The sequence below is a fragment of the Pan paniscus genome, chromosome 18 (genome assembly GCF_029289425.2).
Source record: "Pan paniscus chromosome 18, NHGRI_mPanPan1-v2.0_pri, whole genome shotgun sequence".
NCBI lineage: Eukaryota > Metazoa > Chordata > Mammalia > Primates > Hominidae > Pan > Pan paniscus.
In genome coordinates this window covers 66,896,003-66,914,807 of record NC_073267.2, presented here as the reverse complement: position 1 = coordinate 66,914,807, position 18,805 = coordinate 66,896,003, and the positions used below count along the sequence as shown (strand labels likewise).

The following is an 18,805-nucleotide window of genomic DNA, read 5'->3' as shown; positions in this document are numbered from 1 at the left end:
GTCCAAAGATCATAAAGCGCAGCTCTTACACTAATTCTAACAATGAAAAAGCAGGTTCCCATCACTCCCTGGGGTGTCCTCCTATCAGGCATGGCTAAGGAGAAGCAGGGTTTTATAGGACTGTTTGAAGCAAAGGCAGGTAAACTAGCCACAGAGAAGTGGAAGCCCAGAGTTCTAGAACATTACTTTACAGAGCTCTGTGTGCCAGAGCCTGCCGAGTGCCTTGCTTATTTTTATCTTCTCATTTGCTTCTTACAGCAGCCTCGCAAAATATGAGGTTTTTATCCCTACTTTACTGATGAGAAAACAAATTCAAAGAGTCTAGTAACTTATCCATGGTCATGTGCCCATAAGATCCAGTGGTAAATAGAACCCTAGGTCATCTGCACTCAAAACCTGTGCCCTGTAAAAGCCTCCGTAAATGTTGCTGAAAAGGTCTAGACATTTGGCTTGTTTTCTCTAGCTAATAAGTAAGCTTTTGCCCTTTGTTTCCTTTATGAGGGTTTTTCTGTAAGTACAGTGCAAAGTTGTAGTAGTCTAGTAGGTGGGGTCTTTTTCATCCCTTTCTATTGTCCCAAGGAAGAACCTATTCCAACATCATTCTAGAAACAGGTCATTTTTTTTTTTCTTATAACTTAATGCCCAGCAATCCATACTCCCATCTTGCCTGGCTGGTTCTTAAATGGGAGATTGATCCCATATTGCACACCTTGAAGTTTGCAAGGGTTCTTCCTCGACATCATGTGCCAGTTAAAAGTTTCAGTTCTTAATTGTGTGCTGTTTAGGGATTTAAAAACCAAAATTGGCCAGGCACGGTGGCTCATGTCTGTAATCCCAGCACTTTGGGAGGCCGAGGTGGGCAGATCACTTGAGGTCAGGAGTTTGAGAATAGCCTGGCCAACAACTCTGTTGCTACTAAAAATACAAAAATTAGCCAGGTGTGGTGGCGTCCACCTGTAATTCCAGCTACTTGGGAGGCTGAGGCATGAGAATTGCTTGAACGCTGAAGGCGGAGGTTGCACTGAGTTGAGATTGTGCCACTGCATTCCAGCCTGGGTGACGGAGTGAGACTCTGTCTCAAAAAACAGAACAAACAAACAAAAACACCACAGAATTAGCTGGATGCCGTGGCTCACACCTGTAATCTCATCACTTTGGGAGGCTGAGGCGGGTGGATCACCTGAGGCTGGGAGTTCAAGACCAGCCTGACCAACATGGAGAAACCCCGTCTACTAAAAAAATACAAAAGTAGATGGGCATGGTGGTGCACGCCTGTAATCCCAGCTACTCAGGAGACTGAGGTGTGAGAATCGCTTGAACCCGGGAGGCAGAGGTTGTGGTGAGCCAAGATTACACTCCAGCCTGGACAACAAGAGTGAAACTCCGTCCTCCCCACCGCCCCCGCAAAAAAAAAAAACAAAACCAGAATTATTTTCTTTTTAATTTTTTTTTTCTTTTTTTTTTCCATTTTTACTTGCCCTCTGTCATTAAGGAAAACAGAGTTAAATGACTAAAGAATCCTACTTGTCTGATAACACTTAGCATCCTTTTAGGGACGCTTGCAGTTGGATCATATGGAAGGAGCTAGATAAAAGGCATGATGAGGGGAAAATGCAAAGAGTTTTCATAGAATAAGGAGGGATCACTTTGGAATGGTGGGAGATACAGGTAGAGCCAGATTATGGAGGCCGTGGATCCAGAAGGCTAATTGACATCAGTCTAGCAAATAAAACCTTTAGTAACTCCTTTAGGAAAAGAGTGACAAATCAAAGTGCTATAGTATTTAATGCTTGAGTGTTAAATATTTAACATCCTGAGTATGTTTTGTAGGCAAAGAGGAGAGTTACTTGAAGTGAACTTTGGTTTTTTTGAGACAGGGTCTGGAATGTAGTGGCACAATCTTGGCTCACTGCAGCCTCAACCTCCTGGGCTCAAGCAGTCCTACCACCTCAGGCCCTCTCCTCCACCCCAGTAGCTGGGACTACATAAGATTACTACATAAGACTACCATAGATTCTGTCACCACGCCCAGCTAATTTTTGTATTTTTAGTAGAGATGGGGTTTCACCACGTCGCCCAGGCTGGTCTTGAACTCCTGGACTCAAGGGATCCACCTGCCTCGCCTTCCCAAGGTGCCGGGATAATAGGCATGAGCCACCACGCCCAGCTATAATTTTTTATTTTTTATTTTTATTTATTTATTTATTTATTTATTTATTTATTTATTGATCATTCTTGGGTGTTTCTCGCAGAGGGGGATTGGGCAGGATCATAGGACAATAGTGGAGGGAATGTCAGCAGATAAACAAGTGAACAAAGGTCTCTGGTTTTCCTAGGCAGAGGACCCTGCGGCCTTCCGCAGTGTTTGTGTCCCTGGGTACTTAAGATTAGGGAGTGGTGATGACTCTTAAGGCATGCTGCCTTCAAGCATCTGTTTAACAAAGCACATCTTGCACCGCCCTTAATCCATTTAACCCTGAGTGGACACAGCACATGTTTCAGAGAGCACAGGGTTGGGGGTAAGGTTACAGATCAATAGGATCCCAAGGCAGAAGAATTTTTCTTAGTACAGAACAAAATGAAAAGTCTCCCATGTCTACTTCTCTCCACACAGACACAGCAACCATCCGATTTCTCAATCTTTTCCCCACCTTTCCCGCCTTTCTATTCCACAAAACCGCCATTGTCATCATGGCCCGTTCTCAATGAGCTGTTGGGTACACCTCCCAGATGGGGTCGTGGCCGGGCACAGGGGCTCCTCACTTCCCAGTAGGGGCGGCCGGGCAGAAGCGCCCCTCACCTACCGGATGGGGCGGCTGGCCGGGCGGGAGGCTGAACCCCCCACCTCCCTCCCGGACGGGGCGGCTGGCCGGGCAGAGGGGCTCCTCACTTCCCAGTAGGGGCGGCCGGGCAGAGGCGCCCCTCACCTCCCGGACGGGGCGGCTGGCCGGGCGGGGGGCTCACCCCCCCCACCTCCCTCCCGGACGGGGCGGCTGGCCGGGCGGGGGGCTGATCCCCCCACCTCCCTCCCGGACGGGGCGGCTGGCCGGGTGGGGGGCTGACCCCCCCACCTCCCTCCCGGACGGGGCAGCTGGCCAGGCAGAGGGGCTCCTCACTTCCCAGTAGGGGCGGCTGGGCAGAGGCGCCCCTCACCTCCCGGACGGGGCGGCTGGCCGGGCGGGGGGCTGACCCCCCACCTCCCTCCCGGACGGGGCAGCTGGCCGGGCAGAGGGGCTCCTCACTTACCAGTAGGGGTGGCCGGGCAGAGGCGCCCCTCACCTCCCAGACGGGGCGGCTGGCCGGGCGGGGGGCTGACCCCCCCACCTCCCTCCTGGACGGGGCGGCTGGGCGGGTGGGGGGCTGATCCCCTCACCTCCCTGCCGGACGGGGCGGCTGGCCGGGCGGGGGGCTGACCCCCCCACCTCCCTCCCGGACGGGGCGGCTGGCCGGGCAGAGGGGCTCCTCACTTCCCAGTAGGGGCGGCCGGGCAGAGGCGCCCCTCACCTCCCGGATGGGGCGGCTGGCCGGGCAGGGGGCTGACCCCCCCACCTCCCTCCCGGACGGGGCGGCTGGCCGGGCAGAGGGGCTCCTCACTTCCCAGTAGAGGTGGCCGGGCAGAGGCGCCCCTCACCTCCCAGACGGGGCGGCTGGCCGGGTGGGGGGCTGACCCCCCCCACCTCCCTCCCGGATGGGGCGGCTGGCCGGGCGGGGGGCTGACCCCCCACCTCCCTCCCGGACGGGGCGGCTGGCCAGGCAGAGGGGCTCCTCACTTCCCAGTAGGGGCGGCCGGGCAGAGGCGCCCCTCACCTCCCGGACGGGGCGGCTGGCCGGGCGGGGGGCTGACACCCCCCACCTCCCTCCCGGATGGGGCGGCTGGCCGGGAGGGGGGCTGACCCCCCCACCTCCCTCCCGGACGGGGCGGCTGGCCTGGCGGGGGCTGACCCCCCACCTCCCTCCCGGACGGGGTGGCTGCCGGGTGGAGATTCTCCTCACTTCCCAGACGGGGTGGCTGCCGGACGGAGGGGCTCCTCACTTCTCAGACGGGGCGGCAGCCGGGCGGAGGGGCTCCTCACTTCTCAGACTGGGCGGTTGCCAGGCATAGGGTCTCCTTACTTCTCAGACGGGGCGGCCGGGCAGAGACGCTCCTCACTTCCCAGACGGGCTGGTGGCTGGGCAGAGGCTGCAATCTCGGCTCTTTGGGAGGCCAAGGCAGGCGGCTGGGAGGTGGTTGTAGCGAGCCGAGATCACGCCACTGCACTCCAGCCTGGGCACCATTGAGCACTGAGTGAACGAGACTCCGTCTGCAATCCCGGCACCTCGGGAGGCCGAGACTGGTGGATCACTCGCGGTTAGGAGCTGGAGACCAGCCCGGCCAACACAGCGAAACCCCGTCTCCACCAAAAAAATACGAAAACCAGTCAGGCGTGGCGGCGCGTGCCTGCAATCGCAGGCACTCGGCAGGCTGAGGCAGGAGAATCAGGCAGGGAGGTTGCAGTGAGCTGAGATGGCAGCAGTACAGTCCAGCTTTGGCTCGGCATCAGAGGGAGACCGTGGAAAGAGAGGGAGAGGGAGACCGTGGGGAGATGGAGAGGGAGAGGGAGAGGGAGACTAATTTTTTATTTTTTATTTATTTATTTATTTATTTTGAGACGGAGTCTCGCTCTGTCACCAGGCTGGAGTGCAGCGGCACGATCTTGGCTCACTGCAACCTCCATCTCCCAGGTTCAAGCGATTCTCCTTCCTCAGCCTCGTGAGTAGCTGGGATTACAGGCATGCACCACCACGCCCAGCTAATTTTTGTATTTTTAATAGAGATGGGGTTTCACCATGTTGGCCAGGCTGGTCTCAAACTCCTGGGCTCAGGCAATTCGCCTGGCTCGGCTTCCTAAAGTGCTGAAATTACACTGTGCCCAGCCGAAGTCAACATTTTAAAAGAAACAAGAGTGTAGTGACTTCGCTTGAATTCAGTCTGTATCTGTGGTGGCATGATTGCCACTGAGTTGGCCACCTCTGCAGAAGTCTGAAGTGTTCAACATAAAACTAATCCATTTTGACTCCTCTACCACAAATTGTTTCATTTATTTGAGCTATTTTAAATTGGAAACTGGTGTCATTAATGTTTAAGAAAGAAAGGAGAAACTGAGTAGAGTACTATCTCTTGACCTAATTTCTTTGTGAGCATATTATATACTCACCTAAGTATCAAGTGGAAGAGGAAGTTGATCCCTGGAGGGAAATTTCCATAGGTTAAAAGCATGGGATTTACAGTCAGATGAATTTGGGTTCAAATCCCAGCTCTCACTTTATCCATGTAGCACTCACTAGCTGTGTGACTTGGGCAACGTAAATTGCCTCAGTTTCCAGACTGTAAAATGGTAATAATATCTAGTTTAAGGCTGTTCTGAGATTCAGTTGAGATAATGTTTAGAAGATGCTTTGAACAGTGTAGCTAATATTAAATGGTACAGACATAGTAAGTGTTCTTGATCACTGCAGATTCAGTGGAATTAAATTTTCATATTTTGATGAAAGGGAAAATAACCAGTATTCAGTTTGCAAATTTTAAATGTGTTGTTTCTTTTTAAAAACATTGTATCTGTGGTTGGGTTATTTCTGTCAATTTATTTGCCTTCCTTGCCAAGTCACACTTTGCCTAATTGATGTCCTGTGTGTTTTCCATTCCGTTCATGCTGAATTATCTTAGGTCAAAGAGGAAATCATCTTTCTGCCTCCAACCTTCTTACTTGCCTCTAATCCCCTTTCTTGACTCTTCCAAGTCAGGATTCTCACCAAGGAAGCTATCTGCCTTCTTTGGGAATGTTGGGATTATGAAGACTTGAGATAATGGGGTTCATGTATTCAGACTCTTTAGCATATACAGTAGAGTTTCTAATGTTGTCATCATTCCCTAGTGGGCGGTTACAAGTTAGGTTGGGATTCTAATCATATTTTATGATATCTCACAGATTAAATTGCACTTTGTCTCTGCCCAGTCTTGATTCCCTTTTGGCCAGCAGTTTTTAGGTCTGTCAGTACTGCACTGCAAGAATGGCAGATTTTGGGATCTCTGCTGGCCAGTTTGTGGCAGTGGTCTGGGATAAGTCATCCCCAGTGGAGGCTCTGAAAGGTCTGGTGGATAAGCTTCAAGCGTTAACCGGCAATGAGGGCCGCGTGTCTGTGGAAAACATCAACCAGCTGTTGCAATGTAAGTACCCACCCACGTTGTCTTTATGAGGCTGGAGGGGTTTCCATGGGAGTGTTGCATTTCTGTGGTTCCTTGATATCTGAGTTTTCATTTAGGGTGGCATGTGATAGTGGTGGCTGGTCACCCTGTTGTTTTTCAGTTGAGATATATCGGAGGAACCACCCCCAATAATTCAACGTAGGTTCTTTTCTATTTTCCCTAAGTGTCGGCTGGTCTGAGAAATAAAGGGAAAGAGTACAAAAGAGAGAAATTTTAAAGCTGGGTGTCCGGGGGAGACATCACATGTCGGCAGGTTCCGTGATGCCCCTCAAGCTGCAAAAGCAGCAAGTTTTTATTAGTGATTTTCAAAGGGGAGGGAGTGTATGAATAGGGTGTGGGTCACAGAGATCACATGCTTCACAAGGCAATAAAATAAGGCAAACGGGGGCAGAGTGAGATCACAGGACTGGGGCGAAATTAAAATTGCTAATAAAGTTTCGGGCACGCATTGTCATAGATAACATCTTATCAGGAGACAGGGTTTGAAAGCAGACAGCTGGTCTGACTAAAATTTACTGGGTGGGAATTTCCTCGTCCTAATAGGCCTGGGAGTACTACGGGAGACCAGGGCTTATTTCATCCCTTATCTGCAACCATATAAGACAGACATCCCAGAGTGGCCATTTTAGAGACCTCCCCCTAGGAACGCATTCTCTTTCTCAGGGCTGTTCCTTGCTGAGAAAAAGAATTCAGTGATATTTCTCCTATTCACTTTTGTAAGAAGAGAAATATGGCTCTGTTCCACCTGGCTCTCAGGCAGTCAGACCTGATGGTTATCTCCCTTGTTCCCTGAACATCGCTGTTATCCTGTTCTTTTTTCAAGGTGCGCAGATGTCGTATTGTTTAAATGCACATGCTTTATCAACAATTTGTGCAGTTAACGCAATCATCACAGGGTTCTGAGGCAACATACATCCTCAGCTTATGAAGATGACGGGATTAAGAGATTAAAGTAAAGACAGGCATAGGAAATCACAAGAGTATTGACTGAGGAAGTGATAAATGTCCATGAAATCTTCACAATTTATATTCAGAGATTGCAGTAAAGACAGGCGTAAGAAATTATAAAAGTATTAATTTGGGGAACTAATAAATGTTCATGAAATCTTCACAATTTGTGTACTTTTGCCATGGCTTCAGCTGGTCCCTCCGTTTGGGGTCCCTGACTTCCTGCAGCAGAGATACACTGAGCTTAGGAGTGTAGTTGATGATTTCCATAAGTATGTTCTTTCTTGGTAGCTATCCCATGTTTTTTTAAAACACTTACTATTCATCCAGCTTCTTGGATGGATATCGAGTGGTGTCCATTCTCTCAGGGTGAGGTCTGTAGCTTTTGTTGGGGGTTGGAAGGGACCAGGAGATTATCCCAGGCTCAGGAGATTGCTAATTAGAGTCCTCTTCTTTTCAGCTGCCCACAAAGAATCCAGCTTTGACATTATTTTGTCGGGTTTAGTCCCAGGAAGCACCATTCTGCACAGTGCTGAGATTTTGGCTGAAATCGCCCGGATCCTTCGGCCTGGTGGATGTCTTTTTCTGAAAGAGCCAGTAGAGACAGCTGTAGGTAAGGAGATCTTCACTTGGAAGACATGTTTGACAGGGTTGAGTCTTAGAATATGTGTGCTGCATCTCCGTGAGCAGGAGGTATCATTGGGAGATCAGTATTCCTGTAGCAAAACCTTTTCCTTGGGGATAAATTATTGTTAAAATCTGAAGCAACATATCTGGAGAAATTGTAATCTTTGGCTGACTCATTATGTAATAAAATAGAAGGAAACTGCCATCTAAAAATGGGTCCTTTTGCAGGTGAATAAACTTTGATATGTTCATAATATGGAAAGTGATGCAGCAATAAAAAGGAACTAGCTAACTATATGTACATCAGCTTGGATGGATATCAAGGGAAGTAGCTAAGTGAAAAAAGCCAATCTCAAGAGGCTCTGTGCTGTACAAATCCATTCATATTCTCGAAATAACAAAATTATGGCGGTGGAGATCAGAGTTTGCCAGAGGTTAGAAGTGGGAGGAAAGGGTTGTGTGGAGCTATAAAGGGGTAGTATGAGGGTTCCTGTGGTGATAGAACAATTCTGTGTTCTGAATGTCATGGTGGTTACACAAATCTACACATGTAATAAAATTACATAGAACTATATAGCCCCCTTCTGCCAAATGAGTACATATAAAAGAAATGAAATCTGAAAAAGCTATGTGGACCATCAATATCAATTTCCCGGTCTTCATATCATGCTATAATTGGGTAAGATGTTAACTGTGGGGAGGGACGAAGTGAAGACCTCCTTAATATACATAACTTTTTTTTGTTTTTTCCAACTTCCTGTGAATCTATAGTTATTTCAAAATAAAAAAGTTTAAAAATAGTGGCTGAACCCTGGGAATGATGTGGTAATTATTGATTCATGTGAAACTAATGACAGTGTTCATGAAGTAAAAACTTTTTTGATCGGTTGTATAGCTGTCAGAGTAATTCAAGTCTGGATTTTTAATATTTTTCACTAGACTTTCAGTCAAAACATAACCATTTCATCAAATAGAATAATAGAAATGAAAGTATTTTGAAATGTATAAAGGTGTTCATTGTTTATTTGGAAATAGAACTTTGTGTTATGTGTAGTATAAATCAGCATTCTTTGCTGGGAATTTAAACCTTACATGACTAAATGTAGTGTCTTAGAACTATACAGAGATAAAAAAGGAACTATTCAGAAGGAATACTTGTGTTTCTGTGCACTTTGCAGTTCATAAGCCTCTTTTCATAGTCATTATCTCACAACCTCTGGAAGGGGTTTCAAGAAGCAGAGAGTGATAAAAAAACAATAATAATGGAATTATAACATTTAAGAGCTTAGGTAAAAACACTTCGAACAACAAAAAGGATTTGTCAAATTAAAATAGTATCGCTATGGCCAGGCACAGTGGCTCACACCTGTAATCCCGGCAGTTTGAGAGGCTGGGGCAGGCAGGTTGCTTGAGTCCAGGAGTTTGAGACCAGCCTGGGCAAAATGGCGAAACCCCGTCTCTACAAAAAATACAAAAATTAGCCCGGTGTGGTAGTGCACATCTATAACCCCAGCTACTTGATGGGGGCTGAGGCAGGAAGATTGCTTGAACCTGGGAGGTCGAGGCTGCAATGAGCTGAGATCATGCCCCCGCCCTCCAGCCTGGGTGACAAAGTGAGACCCTGTCTCAAAAATAATAATAATAATAATAATAATAAAATAGTATCACTAAAATATATATACAATTGTCCTCATCTTACAATGGAGTTACATCCTGATAAATACTATTAAGATGAAAATGCATGTAATTCATCTAACCTACTAAACACAATTGCTTAGGTTAGCCTAGCCTACCTTAAACACGCTTAGGACACTTGCATTAGCCTACAGTTGGGCAGAATCATCTAACACAAAGCCTATTTATAATAAACTGCTTAGTATCTCATGTAATTTACTGAAAACTGAAGTATACAGTTTCTACTGAATGAGTATTACTTTCACACTATCATAAAAGTTGAAAAATTGTAGGTAGAACCATCATTAAGTCAAGGACCATCTGTACATTAAACAGAATAGGTTATTATTTTTTTTTGTTTTTTCTTTGAGATCAAGTCTCACTCTGTTGTGCAGGCAAGAGTGCAGTGGTGCAATCTCGGCTCACTGCAACCTCCGCCTCCCAGGTTCAAGCAATTCTCGTGCCTCAGCTTCCCAAGTAGGTGGGATTACAGGCATGTGCCACCACGCCTGGCTATTTTTTTGTGTGTATTTTTAGTAGAGACGGGATTTTGCTATGTTGGCCCCAGATTGGTCTTGAACTCCTGGCCTCAAGTGATCTGTCCACCTCAGCCTCCCAAAGTGCTGGGATTACAGACATGAGCCACCACGCCCGCCTGGTTATTATTGTTTGAATGCCTGCAAACCCATATAGGATTGAGCCTTTATTATTTTTCCTACTTTGAACTATAAAGCTATTAATTGGGATTTTCCTTTTGGCAGATAACAATAGCAAAGTGAAGACAGCATCTAAGTTGTGTTCAGCCCTGACTCTTTCTGGTCTTGTGGAAGTGAAAGAGGTACGTTTGTAGACAACTTTCTTTGCTGCCCTGCAGGTGAGGTAATCAGTATTGCTTAGAACTAGGAAACAAGAAATGCTGTGCATGTAAGATACATGATGCTTCAAAGGACAAAACTTGGGAGAATCGTCCGGGTGTGGTGGCTCACGTCTGTAATCCCAGCACTTTGGGAGGCCGAGGTGGGTGGATCACGAGCTCAGGAGATCGAGACCATCCTGGCTAACACAGTGAAACCCCGTCTCTACTAAAAATACAAAAAAATTAGTCGGGCCTGGTGGCAGACGCCTGTAGTCCCAGCCACTCGGGAGGCCGAGGCAGGAGAATGGCGTCAACCTGAGAGGCGGAGCTTGCAGTGAGCCGAGATCACGCCACTGCCCTCCAGCCTGGGCGACAGAGTGAGACTCCGTCTCAAAAAAAAAAAAACAAAAAAACAAAAAACTTTTGAGAATAATCAACTTCAAAGAGACTCAGCTTGGCCCATGTGGGCTGGGGCTTGTTCTTGTCTCCTTGGTACTAGTTTAGTGGTGGTGACAGCTGAGGGGCATGAGCAGCAGCTCTGCTGCTTCCAACACCCACCTCTCAGTAGACCCGAATCCTAGGCCTGGGTGAACACTGCCATCTAGTTCAGCCTCACATTTTTGGTGGGAGGCTGGAATAGGTTAGAGGGCAAAGTTCCTTTTCTGACAATTCAGTGGAAATGTTTAAATTAAGCAGAAGTATTTATATTTCTACACTCTTTGATCTTAAAATTTTCTTGGATGTGGGAGAGGTAAATGTTACAGCATGATAGCTGTTGTGCCTGTTATTTCTTACTAATGTAGGGCCTTAAATTCTTTGTTTTTTAATTTTTTTTCTTCTTTTTGGAGACAGTCTCGCTCTGTTGCCCAGGCTGGAGTGCAGTGACACGATCTCTGCTTACTGCATCATCCGCCTCCTGGGTTCAAGCAATTCTCCTGCCTCAGCCTCCCGAGTAGCTGGGATTACAGGCGTGCGCCACCACACCTGGCTAATTTTTTGTATTTTTAGTACAGATGGGGTTTCGCTATGTTGGCCAGGCTGTTCTCTAACTCCTGACCTCAGGTGATCTACCCACCTTGGCCTTCCAAAGTGCTGGTATTACAGGCGTGAGCCAGGCCTTAGATTCTTTATGCCAGGCCTTAGATTCTTTATGCCAACCCTTTCTTATTTTTCCTTTTAGCTTAAGGTTTTCTGTGCTTGATTTTAAAATAAGGAATGTGTATTAGGCCATTCTTCTGTTCCTATAAAGGAATACCTAAGACTGAATAATTTATAAAGACAAGAGGTTTAATTGGCTCACTGTTCTGCAGACTGTACAGGAAGCATGGGCCTGCAACTGCTTGGCTTCTAGGGAAGCCTCAATGAACTTTTACTCATGGCAGAAGGTGAAGCAGGAGCAGGCACATCACATGGCAAAGGCAGGATCAAGAAAGAGAGGAAGAGTCGGGGTGGGGAAGGTGCCATACTTTACAACCACCACATCTCATGAGAATTCAGATGGTGCTAAACCATTCATGAGAAATCTGCCCCCATGATCCAGTCACCTCTCACCAGGCCCCACCTCCAACATTGGGGATTACAGTTCAACATGAGATTTAGAGGGGACACATATCCAAACTATATCAGACTCCTCATAAAAATTCACTTTACACCAAAGCATACAGAATATAAAGTGACATCCCACTTCTTGCTCACACTTCCCTCCCCAGAGGAATCCACCAATGCCTTTTGGTATGTCCGTTCAGACCTTTTCCTATGTATTTACAAGCATCTACGTGCACATACTTTTTTAAAAATTTAAATAAGATCATAAGTATACATTGTTCAATCACCACCTTTTTTCCCACCCTTAGATATCATAGACACTTACCTACTTCAGTGTATTTCCCTTCATTCATATTAATGATGTAATAGTATTCCATGCAATAGATGGACTGTGATTTATGTAACCAGTCTATAATTATTGGACATAGAGGTGGCACCCTGACCCTTTTTTTCTACCTTTACTCTCTGCTACTTTATCCCAAGGAACATAGAAAGGATTTTCCTCCCCCTTTTTCTTTTGGGATATAAATTTCTGCTGTCTTCATTGTGGGCATTCTTTCCTGTTACACAGTAGGACCACATCTGGTTCATTTTCATAATTGTATTACATCCCAAATAACTAGCATATGCCTCATCCCTAATGTTTTTTAAGTACTTTTACATTTTCCAAGGGGTAGGCTCCAAGTAAACATGCAGACAAAGGTTATACTCTAGGGTTCTGATCAGTGAGAAACTGAATGTGAGGCATAAAGTGTTATCTGTTACCATCCACTGTTACATCCTTAATGCACAGAAATGAGTCTTTAACTCCTGTGTAGGTAGACATAGTAAACCATTTTACAGAGGAGGGTGAACTAATCCTTTTGATGTCTTGAATTCTAGCTGCAGCGGGAGCCCCTAACCCCTGAGGAAGTACAGTCTGTTCGAGAACACCTTGGTCATGAAAGTGACAACCTGCTGTTTGTTCAGATCACAGGCAAAAAACCAAACTTTGAAGTGGGTTCTTCTAGGCAGCTTAAGCTTTCCATCACCAAGAAGTCTTCTCCTTCAGGTAAGGCTGGCCTAGGGACATTCTTCTGTTTGAATGGGCTTAGAGGGACATGTTAGAAATTGAGCCAGCAATAAATGAGATGGTGATATTTTTAGAGGATTAGTCCTTTGATTTCTGCCATTTCCACATAGAAGAATACTTAATGTACTATTATCATGGGCATATTAGGATCCAAAACTGAAATAATACATAGGTATTATCTAGTTCAGCTCCTTCTTCTGCGCCAGAAGATACCGAGGCCTCCTAATTCTACAGGACTGAGTCACACAGTTTAATTAATGAGGTCCTTCCAGGTCCCAGAATTAACGTTTCTCCTCAGAAGACCTCACAGTGTAGTGGTAATGGTGTATGAGAGTGCCCTGTTCCTGTTCTCATGTGCTTTTTTCCCCATGCCAGGAAAATCAGCTGTTCTTACTTTGAGGATGCTGAGACACTTATAAAACTATATTTCTTCTGCCTAGAAAATTGTGTACAAGCACACGCGTGCACGCACACGCATGCACACACACACACAAACACAGCCCCATCCTCATCCTTCCTATCCCTATTTTTAAATGCCTGAAGTGACCCAGCTGTGAGGTATGCAGACATTAACAGATATTTACTGGTACATCCCCACTTGTACGGTTTTGACTGTCTAACCTAAATCTTCAAGAAATCCTTTGGAATCTAACCTTTCGATTCATGGTTCCAGAATGGGTAGGAATAGCTTAGAACAGTTGGCCTTGTGGAAGGTATGAGCATCCAGCTGTGACAGTGATCACTAGAGGGTACTCTTACCCCAAGGGCCTGCGAGGATTTGCCCACACTGCATCCGAGCCTCAGCTCTCTGCCTCTTCCTTGCATTCTCCTGACTAGACAGAGAACCAGGAAGTGTGAGGTTTGTCTGCCACTGATGGTGTTACCTTGCCACCAGCAGCTCTAGAGCCTATTTTCTTGTATGTAGCAGGTTTACATGAGGCTAAAACTCTGCTATTTTTGAAGGTTTTGACACATTTCTCATTTAATCCTCAAAACACCTGCAGTAACATAGGAAGTACGATTTAGCTTCATGTTATAGAATGGAAACTAAGGTATCGAGGAGGAAGCAATATGGAATGGAGGTTAAAAGCATCAGACAGGCTTTGCAGCCTGTGGAACCAGCCTAAGTGTCTAAACCTGTTTCCTCAGCGGTAAAACTAGGATGACAGATAGTTACCTCATAAGGTTGTCAGCAGAATTAAGTTAGCTAATGTATATAAGTGCTTAATATGGTGCCTGGTGCAAAGCAAGAGCTTAGCAAATGGTGACTTCTGTAACTATCAGCAAGTGGTTGGCCCAAGGTCAGACTTCTCAGAGGGGTAGAGCTGGACTTTGAACCCACATCTTCTGCCTCCCAGGCCAGTGTGTTCTCTTCTACACAGCAGAAAGCATTTACGTATGTTTGTAATTAATAGTTTCTGACTGTGTTTATGGAGTTTTTTCTTTTATTGCTTGGACTCAGTGAAGCCTGCTGTGGACCCTGCTGCTGCCAAGCTGTGGACACTCTCAGCCAACGATATGGAGGACGACAGCATGGTGAGCTGGCAGCATTGTCACTTGATTGCTTTCTTTCAGACCCCAATTTGAGTGTGAACAGCTATAGTGACCTTTCTGGACTTGTAGGTGTGAACGTATTTAAAGCCCAGATTTGTGACTATGCCTGTCACATCTTTGATTTAGAAGGAAACTCCATGTTGGTGGCTTTTTTTTTGGAGACAGTCTCACTCTCTTGCCCAAGCTGGAGTGCAATGGCACAATCTCGGCTTACTGCAATCTCTGCTCCCGGGTTCAAGCGATTCTCATGTTTCAGCCTCCCAAGTAGCTATGATTACAGGCATGTGCCACCATACCTGGCCAATTTTTGCGTTTTTAGCAGAGACGGGGTTTCACCATGTTGGCCAGACTGGTCGCAAAACTCCTGACCTCAAGTGATCTGCCCGCCTCGGCCTCCCAAAGTGCTGGGATTACAGGCGTGAGCCACTGCGCTTGGCCATGTTGGTGGCATTTAAAATTTTTTAGCATCTCTTTTTCCCCACATAATTTCTTGTTCTCACTTCATACGATATGTTGAAAACTCTTGTGGGCATGTGTAAACCTGAAAAGATTTTGTCAGCTTGAATAGTTTTATTGGCACCTTTGGGCAAGTTGCTGACTGTTCCATGCTTTAAAAAGCACTATTTTCTGTCTTTGGCCATGTCTGTAATAAAGTTCTTCATTTCTACACCTCTGCTATTGAAGTTAGAGTAGTGAGCAAAATAAGTGAGGTTCATGCTCTCATAGGGTTTACAGACTAAGTGTCTACACATTTACAAAGAATTACATAAAGGTATATATAATTATTTGATTTTTATCTGGGATTATGTAAAAGATATTTTATTCCCTTTTTCACGTGACTCTTCATAAACACTTCTCTCTTTCTCTGTTCTGCCTGTTCCCTCCCTTCTCCCCACTTCTGCCCCCAACCCCCAACATGTGTATATTCTCTACACATTGCTGGCCAGTCATACAGCTTTTTCTCATGTAAATTTGTTTCTAATTCCTTCGCATCCTAGTGCATCTTCTGTGGATGTAGTTTAACTCACCATTGGCCTCTTGAGCATGTGGTCAGGTTGAACATGATGATCAACCAAAAGGAGGACAGGGTGGACACCTTCTTTACCCTGGACTCCAAGTTTCCTCTCGAAGCCTGCAGTCACTTTAGCTTTTCATTAGCAGAGACCACGACTGTATCACTCATTGCTTTGAACACTCTCCAGGATCTCATTGACTCAGATGAGCTGCTGGATCCAGAAGATTTGAAGAAGCCAGATCCAGCTTCCCTGCGGGCTGCTTCTTGTGGGGAAGGGAAAAAGAGGAAGGCCTGTAAGAACTGGTGAGTGCTGGGGTGACTGGAGCCTGCCATGCTGCCTCCAGTGGCTTCATGCTGAAGACATCGCGGTGCTGTACTATTTTTAAAACATACATTTTCCAGCCTGGGCAACACAGGGAGACCATCTCTGCAAATAATTTAAAAAAAAAAAAAATTAGCCAGGCATGGTGGTATGTACCTGTGGTCCCAGCTACTTGGGAGGCAAAGGCAGGAGGATCACTTGAGTCTGGGAGGTCGAGGCTGCAGTGAGCCGTAATTGTGCCATGTATCTAATTTCACTCTCCCTCAAAACCCTACCAGTAAGCCACGATTGTGCCACTGCACTCCAGCATGGGCATCAGAGCGAGACCTTGGTGTCTTCACATTTGTTTTTATAAATGGATGGGAAGGATTGTAGAAAGTTAATCAGTGATGTTCATCATCAGCGTTAATCATCAGTGTTTTTTAAATATAAAAGCTGCCAGCATTTACAAATCAGGAAATTTCAAGTGAAAACACAGATTTTTTTCCCTTCTGTTCTTGAATTTGGAAAATATGGCAAACTGGGTCCACTTTCCCGAGCATGATAACCAGCTGAAGCTTGAGTAGTGGCTACCCTCTGTAGACAGAGCACACACGGTACTTCCCTCATCCTCCTCCCACTTCTGTCTCCCTCAGCAGCCTCTCACATTGCTGCTGTCTGCCTGGCCCATAGGCTTCTGAGTTATGACACTGGTGTGAAGAGAAAAGGCTTAAAGCACATTTTGGCACTGTTAGGATTTGGGATTTCTGGGTGGTGACAATTCTTGTTCATTAGTTACTGATTTTCCCGCAGCACCTGTGGCCTTGCCGAAGAACTGGAAAAAGAGAAGTCAAGGGAACAGATGAGCTCCCAACCCAAGTCAGCTTGTGGAAACGTAAATATCAGGATCATTCCTCAGCATTCACAAACCCCCAGGGGGATTAGACCTTCTTCTAAACTAAACACAGACAAGCTCCACCTCAAATATTTTAGTAACAGACGAATGCGTGAGCACACGAACGTAGGTAGTAATGGAGAGAGAGGCTGTCTCCTGAGAGTGAGAGTGGGTTAGTGTGCTTGTGCTGGTCGGGGAGGGTCTTGTTGCTTTTTATTTTTTGGCCCATTTCTTTGTACTTCAGAGTGGGACCTGATGGTTAGACATTTAGCTAAAGTTGCTTGTGTTTTGAACTGCATAGAATATAGAACTATGGCCGGGCACAGTGGCTCACGTGTGTAATTCCAGCTATGCCGGAGGCTGAGGCGGGAGAATCACTTGAACCTGGGAGGTGGAGTGAGCTGAGATTGCACCACTGCACTCCAGCCTGGGTGACAGAGGGAGACTCCATCTCAAAAAAAAAAAAAGGCCGGGTGTGGTGGCTCACGCCTGTAATCCCAGCACTTTGGGAGGCCAAGGAGGGCGGATCACGAGGTCAGGAGATCGAGACCATCCTGGCTAACATGGTGAAACCCCGTCTCTACTAAAAATACAAAAAAATTTGCTGGGCGTGGTGGCGGGCGCCTGTAGTCCCAGCTACTCGGGAGGCTGAGGCAGGAGAATGGCGGGAACCCGGGAGGCGAAGCTTGCAGTGAGCTGAGATCGCGCCACTGCACTCCAGCCTGGGTGACAGAGGAAGACTCCATCTCAAAAACAAAAAAAAAAGAACTATGGCCTCCTAGGGAACTTTTCATGACTATAGTTTTTCACAAAACCAGAAATCTTGAAAACTCTTAGTATTTTGGTCTCAATTGGACCTGCAAACATAGCCATTTCCTTCAGGCTACTGTGGCCACATTATGAAATTAGGCATTTCTTTCTTCTGGCTGGTATGCCTGGGATAAGCTGACCCTTGGCTTCCCCATTCTCTCTCTCCAGTGCTACCTGGGCGATGCCTTCCGCTGTGCCAGCTGCCCCTACCTTGGGATGCCAGCCTTCAAACCTGGGGAAAAGGTGCTTCTGAGTGATAGCAATCTTCATGATGCCTAGGAGGTTCCTGACATGGGACCCATCTGCTCCTCCAGCCAACTCCTGTTCCTCACATCCCACCATGGTGGCTCCTCCCACCTCCTCTGGATTTGTTCACTCTCAGATCTGTTTGCAGAGTGGGTGCTTAGCAGACAGAGTGAAGCTGGCTGGGGGGCACAGTGGTGTGTAGTGCTGCTGTGTATCAAAAGACCAAGGTATTATGGGACCTGGTTACTCAGAATGGGATGGGTTTCTTCACCTCATGTTAAGAGAAGGGAGTGTGTCCTGAAGAAGCCCTTCTTCTGATGTTAAAATGCTGACCAGAACGCTCTTGAGCCCAGGCATCGTTGAGCATTAACACTCTGTGACAGAGCTACAGACCCCTGCCTTGAGTCTCATCTCAGCAATGCTGCCACCCTCTTGTCTTTCAGAGTTGTTAGTTTACTCCATTCTTTGTGACACGAGTCAAGTGGCTCACAACCTCCTCAGGGCACCAGAGGACTCACTCACTGGTTGCTGTGATGATATCCAGTGTCCCTCTGCCCCCTTCCATCCCCAACCACATTTGACTGTAGCATTGCATCTGTGTCCTGTTGTCATTTATGTTAACCTTCAGGTATTAAACTTGCTGCATATCTTGACATATCTTGAGATTCTGCATGTCTTGTAAAGAGAGGGGATGTGCATTTGTGTGTGATGTTGGATAGTCATCCACGCTCAGTTTGGACCATTGGAGGAACTTAGTGTCACGCACAAATGGGGCTATTCCTACGCTTAGAATAGGGCTTGTCTGCCCACTTTAGAAGAGTCCAGGTTGGTGAGCATTTAGAGGGAAGCAGGGCAGAACTCTGAACGACAATACGTCTCTCTGAGCAGAGACCCCTTTGTTCTTGTTACCTACCCATATGGACTTGGAATCAATCTTGCCAAATATTTGGAGAGATTGTGTGGATTTAAGAGACCTGGATTTTTATATTTTACCAGTAAATAAAAGTTTTCATTGGTA

General features: G+C 46.4%; 1 protein-coding gene across 5 annotated transcripts in view; it reads left to right on the top strand.

The window, feature by feature from the left end:
* CIAPIN1 (cytokine induced apoptosis inhibitor 1) overlaps nucleotides 1-18,805 on the top strand; it is a 21,701-nt gene extending 2,896 nt beyond the window's left edge. Inside the window, exons 2-9 of one of the 5 annotated variants that reach the window (XM_008977411.5) lie at nucleotides 5,994-6,205; nucleotides 7,698-7,805; nucleotides 10,255-10,331; nucleotides 12,777-12,945; nucleotides 14,429-14,502; nucleotides 15,723-15,838; nucleotides 16,650-16,731; nucleotides 17,710-18,805. In XM_008977411.5, the coding sequence (XP_008975659.4) occupies nucleotides 6,049-6,205; nucleotides 7,698-7,805; nucleotides 10,255-10,331; nucleotides 12,777-12,945; nucleotides 14,429-14,502; nucleotides 15,723-15,838; nucleotides 16,650-16,731; nucleotides 17,710-17,820 (894 nt within the window). In that variant the 5' untranslated portion in view covers nucleotides 5,994-6,048 and the 3' untranslated portion in view covers nucleotides 17,821-18,805. Of the gene's footprint in view, nucleotides 1-5,993; nucleotides 6,206-7,652; nucleotides 7,806-10,254; nucleotides 10,332-12,776; nucleotides 12,946-14,428; nucleotides 14,503-15,722; nucleotides 15,839-16,649; nucleotides 17,684-17,709 lie in introns of those variants that run through there. The other 4 variants (XM_003823743.6, XM_055100258.2, XM_034940256.3 and 1 more) reach the window with 4 other exon arrangements.